Genomic DNA, 12686 nt, shown 5'->3' with positions numbered 1-12686 from the left:
GCCTGTAATGGGCTTGAGAACACAGAGCTACAGGACATATGTTGGCAGGATCTCTACTCTCCTTTTAGACACTAAATTAAATGGCTAGATTTGGAGCGGAGCACACTGAGCTGAAACTGTTTGAAAATTATGTTCAGCTGTAACAGGAATAGCTGGGACATGAGAATCTTGGAAACAGTTCTAGGTGCAAATCCCTGACGTGGACTTCTTCACAGAATGTACTGAGGACTCTTAATAGTTTTTTAAAAATTGAGCCCTAAGTGACTAGTTCAAATCAGTCTCCAAGAAAGATACTGCAGTACCACGAGGGTACTGACGAGTAAATTGGACTGGCATCCATGTGACAAAACCCAGAATCACAATTCTCATTCTTGCTAACCAAGATCAGAATGAATAAAAAGCATGAAGTCTCCTCTCCCTCTCATGTAACATGCACAGTCATAATCAAATACCAGTTTACATAGGCAGAGGATTTTGGTCTCACCTGTCAAACATAAGGACAATTAAGACCAATTGCTTCTAATAACAGGTGAACATAGCTATTAAGATTCATGTCATATCTGTGCTCCAATATTATATGGTTTCATCAAGGCTAGATGAGGTAATAACCAGAGATGTTGAAGTAAAGACATAAATCAGCAATGTTGCTACAGTACTCCCATCCAACTCTGCCATTTCTGCCTTGAAAGAACAGAAAGTGTTACATTTTTTCCCTAACACTGGGTCTGAATAAAAGAAAAAATGAGGCAGAAGTCCTGCTAAAAATGGACATTTATCACAAGTTTCTAAGTGGGCACAAGAAAATAAGTTGTCAACATAGAAGCTGAAGGTTTTGCTTAAATGATTCTGTTCATTCATGGTTTTGACCAATCTGCTTCCCATTTTATCCCACACTGTTCTTTGAGGAGATGATTTTAGAACTGATCCCCTACGGGCATTCATCATCACTATTCCAATTCCTGTACTGCAAAGTCCAGTGATCCCCTGAACCTTTCTTAGGTTTCAGATGATATCACAGTAAGAGAGAAATAAGCAAATCCATGCATTTGGGTATTGTGAAATTTCTCATTCTTACTTGCTCTCAGCTTTTTCACCAGCTGTTTTAACTCTACCAGTTCCATTCAGTCCCTTCATAATCAGACAGGAAATTCCACACAGAATTGGGATCTCTAATCAAGAGCACATGCAATGATTTACAGCTCTTGTTAAATGGTGCTACTGCTAAAGCCTTGCTTGCTTCTCTGCCATGTAGAATCGAGGGTGGAAAATGCCAGTTCTCAGGTGGGTAACTGCTCCCCGTGGTGGATCCTGCTGTAGGTCGGGAGCTGCAGAATCAGGTTCTTTGGGGTGCTGCCAGCACTGTGAGGCACTGGCTGTGCTGCTGAGCAGCACAAAGCTGGGACAGTGCTCCACCAGAGCTAAAACATGGCCACAGTGCCATTCCTGCCTCCTGTCAGCAGTACAGCAGCATGCTGCCAGGAACTGAATGCAACAGGAGAGATAATGTCGCTGAAGACCGACACTGATGTTCTCTACTTTGAAAGCTGGATGTGGGGAGATATCTTGGTGTTCTTCTCTCCCAGCAGCTTTAAGTTTGGAAGCCACTTAGCATCTTGCAGAATTGCTCCAAACAACACAGTAATCATAGATAACTGCTGCACTTAAGCATTCCATCTCCAATTAAGCTTTACACTGAAATGTCCTGTCCAGCTGCAAAATCTCCTACAGAACTCCTCAGGCTTATCACATCAGCATGTGGATATCTGCATTACAGAGCAATTGGGGCCATGGTAAACACTGTGGCTGAGGAATCACAGCCTTATAAACAGAAAAAAAGGGCTTCATATCACCTAATCTGCCTCACTGGCCTGAGACAAACTACAAAGCACCTACTCACATATATTTTCTCAGGATATTGCCTACATAAAGGGACATCAGATGGTCAGTTGTGTGACTGTCCCTGGATGTCTCTGCCTCCCCTTCAGCTGATGTGACTATATAAAAACATTAGTGAACAGGTGTGGAAAGAGTGAAATTCATCAAGAATACCATGTAAGCTTAGCACTTAGCTCTTCTATAATAAAGATAACCCTGTTATAAATCCACAGTTCCTGTACCTTACACTTCCAAACAGCCATGAGAAGAAAACTCAGCACCTGAACTAGCAGATGCTCCTTTAGCTGTTTGCAGCACAGAGCCAATGACATGCATGAGATCAAAACTGATTCTGTGCTAGCATGCAGACAAGAAAACACTCAATTAAATAGCAAAGTTATTATATTTTAAAATATATATATATTTAGATAAAAAGTTTTTAATTAAAACATTTCTCAGCAATAATGAAAATCAGACTCAGTTCTTTCATGGTGTTACTTTCTCCTCTCACACTTTGCCTCCTCCTTGCCTTAGACCTGATTTTCTCAGAATGTGGAGGAGCAAGGAAGGCCTAATTAATTCACGGGGGTAAGTAGTGTAAGACTCAGTCTAGCAGGCATTAGTAGGAGCAGATACTTGGAGCTTTCTTCTAACTCCTTTCTCCCTATAAGAGCAACGTTAAATCCTGTCCTCCAACACCCTGAAATTTCTCATAATTCCTGAACAAAAATCAAGAATCTGGTAGTTCTACAGCAGCATCAACCACTCCTTTGGGAGGCAAGCTAACAGAGAAGATAAGTAATCAGTGTTATTTTCTGGGGCATAGTTGAGACAGATACTGAACCTTTTGAAGTTAGGAGACTACTATTTGGCCCCACAAGAGCTGGCAGAGCTGAGCCATCTCAGCTCCAAGTGTTATCATTAGGACAGTCCTTTATAAAAATGAACTTTTGAAGATAGAAATAAACCTTTTGTTTATTGTTGTACCTGTTCTTTCCTCATTCTAACACTTCCCCCTTCTTCCTGGCAGATTTTCTGTGCCTTCCTTCCTGCCATAAGGAGGCACTGAGACAGTGACTTTGGTCCACTGCTTTTACCTGCAGTCTTCATCAAAGAGCAAGACTGTCAGTCTACATGGCAAAAGCCATTTCTACTTCACTTCAGCTAGTACAACTGAGCTGCAGGCTTCCCCCACCACAAAATAGGGATGAGAACTGAACACTGTTGCAGAGGTCACTGGGACACTGTAGCCAGGGAACCTTGAAGAGGAGCTGAATTCTGGCACATGGGTCTGCCTTGGAATCAGAACACTTCTACTGCTATGAATTATCTAAACTTAGCTTCTCAGATCTGTCCTACTAATGCAGTACTCTTAAAGAAGCTAGAAGTGCTTGAGAAAAATATGGGATGACAACTAGAATATAAAACTCCTGAATTGCTAGCTGGTATTGGACATGAAGAATAAAAAAACCACTACCTCTGGTACTGAATTTAGCCATTACAGGTTGGAGTCGTTTAAGAGTACATTTAGAATGCTACTTGTTTGTGGTACTCTGGAGTCCCCTCCTCCTTGAAGCAAGGATTGGATGTTCCTCCCTGCAGCCTCTCCAGCGGGCTTTGGCAGGCTCTCATATGCAAGTTTTTCATGTATCTGGGACAGGGACAACAAGGTGGTTAATAGCTACATAGCCTAACTGAAGAGCAGTTCTGGATGGCAGGGGTAATCATCAGCATATATTATTTTCCCCCTTGCCCTGGTAATTAACATGGAATAAGTTCAGAGCTCATAGTCTGTTTCTGGCATTCAGTGCAACCACATTGCACAGCTATATAATCTGTTCAAAGCTGCTTGTTTGAAACTCACGGAACACCATTCTTTCAATCATTCTATCAGAATTCAGTACCTAGCTGGCTACAGTTACAGTAAAAATGTATGTAAGAGAACTACTGCAGAAAAGCATTAGGAAAAGGTTTGAAAAGTTATTACTTGCCCTGTATTACCCTCAAGAAATAGCTGAAGCTGAGCTTGTCAGAACTGCCATTTCCATTTTGAAACAGAAGCAGCAGAAATGCTTTAAACCATGTATTTTACTTTGAAAATAACAACATTCTCAGAATTAATTCCTTGTGCTATTTATTAACTTTCTGGATTCTGAGAAGTTACAGGTCACACATTTAACCTTCTATCTCCAAACATGCAGATGTTCTCAGAAAATAATAACATAGCAATTTCCTCAGTATCCCTGTAGCCCCAGAGATTCAGAAGAATGCCAAAGAGAACAACTGGTCAGCAAACTGAAGCATTAACATCAAACATGGCAAAGCTGCAGCTTTGCTAAGATACAAATCACAACAGAAACAACACAACTAGCAACAATGCATCTAAAATGGCTATGAGGAAACTTATGCCTACACACAGACATACACACACATAGCTTTATTATATAATACAGATAGATTTTATTATATATTGTATTAAATTTATAGTAGAATATAATTTATGAACTATGTAAATATATATGTTTTTATTATATACATATTGACCATATAATTATTTTTATTTTGTATATAATGTAATTTTCATTTATATAAATAAAATTAAAGATGAATGCTGAGATGCAGAAATCTAAATCAAGCTGAGGTATTTGTGCATAACCTCAGAACAGATCTCAGTGCTTCAAGATCTATAACCACAGTTACAAGAAGGCCTCTCCCTTGCTCCTCTGACTCGCAGATATTTGGCCTTTTTTGAAAGCTGAGACAGGCATCTGCTACAGAAGGAACAAATACTTGTATTGTATCAGTAACAGAGATGTCCTGTGTTACTTATCTTGCAGAGTACAGCAAAAAGGCCAAAAGTTCCCACTTCTTTTCAAGCTCATTGATCCAAGCTGAGGGACACAGCGAGGCATGGTAAGAACTGAAGCAAGGGGCCACTTCAGCAGCACCAAACACAGTTTCACACACACAGTGAAACCCTAGCTGTTGCAAAGTGCTTGCTGTTGTAACCATGTAAACATGCCCACATTAAATGGACAGTCTGCTATCCCCTGATCCACACTTATTGACTAGCTGCTGCAGGCTAAAGAGCCCCTTGTGATGACAAAGATGAAGATAATATAAAAGCTTCTTGGTGCCAGAGTTCAACAAGCATAGGCAATAAAGTGCAGCATCTTTTAGCTGCACTTTGATAGAAAAGCAAATCTTTTTCAGCTCTGGTCATGCAGCATTTACCTTCACCACTGTAAACATTACTGCCTTTACAGGACATCACTGTGCTTATCCCAGCTCCATCAGTCGGGAGGTTTTCTGCAGTCCCCTGTAGCACGGGTAAACTTTCAGGTTGGGATCATTCAGGTCTCTCTCATCTTTCTCAGATATCTTCCTAGGCCATATCTTGCATAAACACATGCATTAGCTAAAGCTCAAGCCCATAGGTTTTACACTCAAATCTTGTGTCATTTGTGAGAAAGTTAATTCCCAGCCAGTTTTACCTGCCTCAAGCCTACCAGCCCTGGACACCAAGATGCACATTCTTGGACTTGTTTCTGTGTATGCCTGCAGTCAGACCTACCTCAGGCTTTCATCTGCTCCCACACAAACCCTGTGACCCCAACTATCACAGGCAGTTGGCGTTAAAGCATTTTGCATGCAGGATAAATTCAAGACAAATGGTGAAATTATGGAGAAGAATATCCTTTTATCCTGTTCAGGCTATAAAAATTCACCATGGCTAAAACAGTTATTTCACTCAGCATCTGACCACAGAGTAGAGTTTTTCATGCTTTTCTCATCACTAGGTTTTTCTAGCTTGAAACAGTATTAAACCCAGATTTTTTTACAGATCTGATTGTTTAGCATCACTAAGTAGATCAAACATTGATTTCTTATTTTCATAGGGTTTTTTAGCAGTGAAATTAGTCTGATTTTTTTTTCCCTCCAGCAAGCTTGACCTTGAAGTCAACATCCTGGCTAGCAGTCAAGGTGACTTCATCCTCAACAGACCATGAGGATTCCTCTCTTTGCCTTCATGGCAAAAATACATGCCATTTCATTGCCTTGACGGAGACTTCAAACTTCACTACAGACTGAGGTAGCCAGTCCTTTGAGAGGAGAAATGCAAATCAAAGATTGAATCAAGTCAGGTTTAAAGAACTGAATTTCTGGAGAGGGGCAGAGAGGAAAGAGAGAAGAAAGTGACCACAGGTTTTTTGTCCACTTAAGCACTGTGATGGTGGGATGAGGGGGGAATGAACAACAGAACAGCCAGAACTGTACAACAATTCCATGCCACTAGGTCCTCAGCTCCCTCACTTGCACAAACCTTCCTGATGCCAGCAGCCATCTTGGGGGCTGTGAGGCATCCTAGGAACAGGACAAACAGATGCACTTTGTTCATGCTGCCCTTTTGCAAGCTCCACACCTGGTGATAGGAAGACTCGATGGGTTTCATACTTCAAGTTCCAGTACCACTAAGGTACTGGAAGTGTAAGTGTATCTTATGTTTTAGGTATCCTGTGTTTATGATAAGTGTGTCTTCTGTTTTAACAAATAGCACAGCCTTGCTTATATTACCTCCTTTTTTACTTTTAAAAATTTTTAGGTGACTGGAATGAGTTTTTGTATCCCTCTTTCTAATAAATATATCAGTTTGTGACTGACTGAGAAAGAAATAGTAAGAAGGTTGCACACAAAGCTTTTACTGAAGTATCAGCTTCACTTTAGGCCATATATAGGACATAATCCCATATGTGTGCCAGGCATATACAGCAGCCCTTTTGTCTTTGACTTTTCTATATGATGCAAAGTTATATATTTACTGGGCATCCCTCGTTCCCTTTACTCAGATGGAGACAGCCCCAGGGACAGCAACCTATACCAAGTCAACAAAACAGCAATATCTAGCACATCCTCCAGCTTGCCTATTCTACCCTCCTACCAAGAAATGGTTTCCAAACTCAGAGGTACATTTTATTCTAAAATAAAAATGGTCAAGACAGATTTGTGATAACTTCATTATTTGAAAAAAGAAATAGCTCTATTTATCCAAAATAACTACTGCTTCTCCACAAATGCCTGTCTTAAGTCCTGAGCCAGCACCTACCATGCTGCTGTTTATAAACCTGCCTAGAAGTCTAACCCAGCTTCACTGAACCATCAGATAATACTCCTTGCAGATGATGCATGCATATGTTTCTAATGGAAGGGACATATGACCTCAGTGAGGCTTAGGAAGCCCATTCTCATAAAATAGATCGTATTTCCCATATATTTTTACCTTCACCGCCTGAGAGAAAACACATTAAATATCTCCCAGGTCTGAGCTATCAAGACACCGGGGAATCAATTTTCATCACTGAACTGGGTAGCTAATGACCTTCCTCAGCTTGCTTTGAACAGCTTCCAACATACTGCAGATGCTTCCTCCTGGAGCTGTGTATTTTTTTTTCCTTTTGTGTCCTGACATGTCAGCTTTTTTTACGCACTGTGAAAGTCAACTTTGTCATTCAGGAGTTCCCATTCTCCATGATATAACTGGCACCATGCTGTTTTATTTCTCCTGCTTCAGAGATTACCCAGAGTACAATTGAGGAGCAATGAGCTACAATCCCATGTAGCACATTTTTTCACAATCATGATGGCATCTGAACAGAGCCCTACAAGGTTAGATATAGGATCCTTAAATGTTAAAATCTCTCACTGAACCATCCTATGTCATGTCTTACAGTCTCTGTGCACTACTGTTCAGTAACAGTGCAAAGCACAATGCAAAGAACACATCCAGCAAACTGGATCTGTGTCTTGGCACTCACTGAAACAGATGGGCATGCAGAGCTGGGCCTGCCTCAGCTGAATGCATTGTCGAGTTAAGAAAATTTCTGCATAGAAATTCAGGAAAGGCATCCAGCTTCTCCCACAATACACTGAGAACTAGTCCCTAGATCAGCTTAAACTGTCATGGCATGTGAAAACCAGAAATGCTCCAAGTCTATCACAGGTACAGAGTTGCATTTGGCACCAACTTCAGGACCCTGCATGTATCAGTGCTGTGTAAAATCCAAGTGTGATTTTTCTGGAATTGGAGTAGAATAAAATGTTAGTCTCCCTAGTCCTTGAGTTTGTTCTGCTTTGGATTCATTCCCTGTGGCTCAATTCTGAGCAGTGAGTTTGAGTAGCATCATAAAGATTGAGATGGAAGTTTGAAGGCTTCCCTCTTACCAGCTGAATCTGCTGCAGATGTTCTACCACTGGTCAAGTCCTCAGTATTAAGTGACCGCAGATCTGTGTAGGAGGGAGCAATGCTTGGGCTGCTGGTGTCCTCTGAGTTGGTTGTCCAGCTGCTCTCTGAGGCACGGGCTTGCCTCTCAGAAGAGTTGGAAGAGGGGGAAGTCCAGCTGGGTGCTTTTGATGCAGACACTGAATGCAGAAACAGGTATTGGTTAGAGACATACAGGGCAATCTACCTGAAGATCACAACTATCCCAAAGACATGTTATATCAGTGTACTGAGGCTCTGTAAATATAAGTTCCAACATCCACAGCAACGCAGTTATTTTATAACAAACACAGAGCAACTTAACTAGTGCCTGGTGCTGTTGCCCTCCAGCACTACTGAGCTGTCTGCCTTAGATCCTATACTGCTGGCAGCCATATGCTTTCCTGTTGCTCAAGTACTGGAGAAGCTGTGACTTTTCAGAACCAGATTTTAGGTTTTTGACACAACTGACAAGACCTGAATAAGTTAGTTGTGCAACACCATGGAGTTTTTACAGTATCACGGATTTTTTTGAAAGTAATATTATTATATATAATGAAGCATTCCCTATCTGTGACACCCACTCAAACGCAGTCATCATCTCAAGAATGCTCCACATGGAGGGGGAGTATAAAAATAACTGAAATTGACACACTGATGTGCACCAGGAAATGCTTTTGTTTCTGAACATGTGGCATGGAGAGTCCCAATCTGAATATACTACATAACATTTCTGCTCAGTATAGATCAAAAATCCTGTTCTACTCATTTGCCAGACTTGCATGTCAAACAGTTAAGCCCTGCCTAACCATCACCCAGAGTTCAGAACACAATCATACATATCCACTGCTTTGAGTCTGTATTGTGTACTCTTTGTATTGCATACTCTTTGTCCACAACATCACTCGAATGCTAGGAATAATGGGTGACTCTAGTGAGAAAATAATACTAATAAAAAATAAAGCTATGGTTAAAAAGTCTTCCTGAACTAAGGAAAAGTGTACAGGTAGAGACTAGTTCTAATTTAATATCAGCATAATAGCTGTTTTGTAAGTTAGTACATCTATATTTATCTGTTAAACCAACAAATATGCTGATGCACCCCAAATCTTGCAGTTACTGAACAACTACTGAAACAGAGATTCTCTTCTCGGCATGTAATACATGAACAACCCTTATTAGGTTGACAGATGCTTTGGAAGAAAATGACAAATTAATGCTAAAGAAGATTTGTCTCTCTCCACTCCAAGTGTTGGAACACTGCCTCATTATGGAAACCTTGTTGTGTGCATAGATGGAATATCCAAACAGTGCTCTCTGCACTGTTAATGTGAATAAATTATATAAAATAAAAAAAATAAAATAAATGTGAATTTATTTTACAGATCTGCACTGATAGTCTCAGGAAAGCAGGCACTGGTACTTTTATGTATACAGCTGTGAGCCAACATACTGAGCAGCTTCTGAGTCATCCCTAAGGATGAGGAGCTGAAAGTCAGATCTGTCTCCTCATTGCACAGGTTGACAGCTGTTGTGTTAGACACACAACCAAAGCCCACCCCTCCCCCCTCCAGTAACTGCACACTGTGCTGTGCTCAATGCCTGCAGAGAAAGGATGATGAGTGTATGATTATAATCTGTCAGTCCCTCTCTCAGTACTTTTGTTAAACATGGCATGAGGCACCTGAAAAGCCATCCTAAAACTTCACCTGAAATTGCTTTGGTAGACAGAGCACTTTACTTGGACATAGACAACAAGCTGAAAAGCTGAGCTCCCTATGTGAATCACTGACGGGAGCCAAGGCGTTTTTAAAGCGTGCTTTGTATCTGGAATTTGAGAAACTCTGGAATTATTTTATAAAAAAAGATTTTCTATTTGCAGTATTTTTTTGTTTAAAGTCAGTCACAGAAATATGAAAAAACATTTGGCTAATTTAGATATAATAACTTATATACTGCCAACTAGTTTTGTGCTTTCCAAAACCAATTCTTATGTAAGACGGTGACTGACTGGACTAGTGTTGCTAAATACTTCTATATAAGGGCAAATTAACTTTATTCCAGGTAAGTTGGGCCACCTTGAAAGTACAGTTTGTTTTTCCTAAAAAGAGTCTTGTACTTTGGAAAACTGTAACCACAGACAGCTTTTTCTGCAACAGACCTTCTTTAAAATCTTACTGCACTCAACTTCCACCTGCGACTGTTCTAGGCTCCCCAACACTAACCCTTGAAACTAGTCTAAGTGCATTTTCCCCTATGCTGAGCCGAAGACTATCTAGCAATCTCAAAAAGCAAGACAAGCAAAAGTAAACATCTACACATGTTTAAGATCCCTCTTTAGATGCTTCTGCTGCTGCTGCTCTTCAGACTCCTGGAAATGCTGCAGTCTAATTCCTAAATGAGGCAGGACTTTTTTTGTAGAAATTTTGAATTCAGTCTCTAATGCCAGCAGCTGGAGAGTCACAGCCTTTCTGCTGCAGGAATTTCTCAGAAATCTGTTTATTTTAAAAGATCAGTGCCAGAACTATCGCTAAAATGCAAATTCCACAGCACACGTTGGATACTGAAAATCAACTCGTTTCCCAAACTGAAAAATGTTTCCTTCCCCATGCATCTTACTTTTCTTGATATGTTTGCTCTTAAAATGATGGACTGGCTTTTAATATGCAGATTTACCTTGAAGCATTCATTCCTCTTTGGTGTTTTGAGGACCCGTTCCTTGATCCCTACACAGTACTATAACAAACCTTGTTAGCATCATTTTCTATCACATAGAACTTCAGATTTTTCTGATTTTAGGACAGCATCACAGTTGCCAAAGACAGGTGTAGTTTCCAGCTGCTGATCTTGTGTTGCAAACATTGCCTATGTTCCGAGAGAATAGCACAAAGTAGTTAAACCCAGATATGCTGTTGGATAGCCTCTCAAGGGACAGGGTAGGAGTCCAAGTTATTTGAGCCATTTAAAACCAGACAAAGCTCTTGGGAAGAAGTGGGGGTGGCTCTGTGTGTGTGTGTGTAAGATGCATGATGTAACAGATCTTGCCTTAGTCTAATTTTGGTGCTTTGAATACCTCATTGAATTGAAGAGTGCAGCTAACACTGACAGAATATGAGACTGTGAGCTGGAGGCCCATTGCGTAACAAATGCAAATGTTTTGTCACCCGCTGGCTGTGATCATTTACAGATTGTGTAGTGCTTGTGATAGGAGCTTTTGGATTAGCCTAAAAATCTCATTTTTCACTATGGCAGAAACAGTTTGACGACACTGATTATAACCATAACAAAAATCAAATTTCTTCTTTTCCCAGCAAAAGGAAAACAGGGAAGGGGGCACCACAATACATCATTTCTGTGACCAAATATTTCTATGGCCTCACTCAAGAGTTTTTGCTTCTTGGGGAGAAATCTATATGATTTGGCAGCTGTCAGTTAGCTATGCATAAACCCCAAATGCAGAAATATTTTGAAACAAACATTTTTCTTAGCATTTACTCTGCCTGAACTATCCTAAACAAAGACAGTTTTCGCTGTGAGGCTCACTGTGGGTGCTTTTTATTTCTATACCTCAGGTTTTTTCTCATTGTCCAAATTCTCTGCCTGTTCATTCAGGCCTGCTTCTTTCCATCAGTCCACCTGATCTCTGCTTCTCCAATAATGTTTTCACTTTTCCCAGGACAATAAGGGTCCACCATTAGCCTTGTTTTTTTATTTAAAATGTATTTCCTATAGGATTACCACTACATTATAGCTGTCTTTAAATCGGTACTTTTTCAGACTGTCAGCACTTTGGGACAAATATTTGCTTTTGGGGGAACCTGTGCAAAGATACTGTAACCCTAATGTCAGAGTAAGACAGCATCTCTCTCTCCTAAGACCCATCCTCTCCACTCTCATGCCACTCTGGAAATCCCACTTTGCAAGCCCTTTTCAAAATGTGTTTCCAGGCAGCCTGGCCATCAGCCTAGCTAATTATCTAGTCAGCTGAGCAGCTGCTCAAGCACAGACAGACAGACGATTTCCTAACAGTGCTGGAGCCCTGACAGGAACGCGACTGGGAGTGCTGAGCCTCCAGGACATTGCTCTTCACAGCTGCCTGCACAGGAAACAGATTTCAAATGTGTCCATCCTTCTCACACCAATCCTTCTGTTTGTACTTGGCCTTTATACTCTCCCCCCTCCCACCCCGGTCTGGGTATTTGCTATTGTTCTTATGCAGAATGTTTGCTACTGGAAATGAATAATTGCTGTCACCACGGGCTTTCCACTGAGCGTGTCAGCATACACAACGTCTCCAGCTTTGCTGCTGCCCATAGAAACAAATCATGATCCACACAATAATGGAGAACAACTAGGCTGAAGTTTATCCTACCTCTTGCTGTCAAAATGTCCCTCAACGTAAAGGGCCAGCAAAAAAGAGCTGTCATTTCTTCTTCACTTTAGAGGCTGCTGCTTTAGACCAGCTGCACTGGTCTGGCCATTTATAATACAGGGTCCAGAATAGGAGAGGGACCAGCTCATAAGTGAGGGTTTTAAAACAGCCTTAGGAAACACC

General features: G+C 40.8%; 1 protein-coding gene across 4 annotated transcripts in view; it reads right to left on the bottom strand.

Annotated features, from left to right (window-relative positions):
• STON2 (stonin 2) overlaps positions 1 to 12686 on the bottom strand; it is a 74374-nt gene that overhangs the window by 43143 nt on the left and 18545 nt on the right. For all 4 annotated transcript variants that reach the window (XM_085061616.1, XM_085061617.1, XM_085061619.1 and 1 more), the window contains exon 4: positions 8095 to 8292. In XM_085061616.1, the coding sequence (XP_084917742.1) occupies positions 8095 to 8292 (198 nt within the window). The remainder of the gene's footprint in view (positions 1 to 8094; positions 8293 to 12686) is intronic.

This window comes from Lichenostomus cassidix, chromosome 5, assembly GCF_008360975.1.
Source record: "Lichenostomus cassidix isolate B80296 chromosome 5, HeHo_3.0, whole genome shotgun sequence".
Classification (NCBI taxonomy): Eukaryota; Metazoa; Chordata; class Aves; order Passeriformes; family Meliphagidae; genus Lichenostomus; species Lichenostomus cassidix.
Note: the sequence above shows the minus strand (reverse complement) of the source record. Positions and strands in the feature narration are given on the sequence as shown.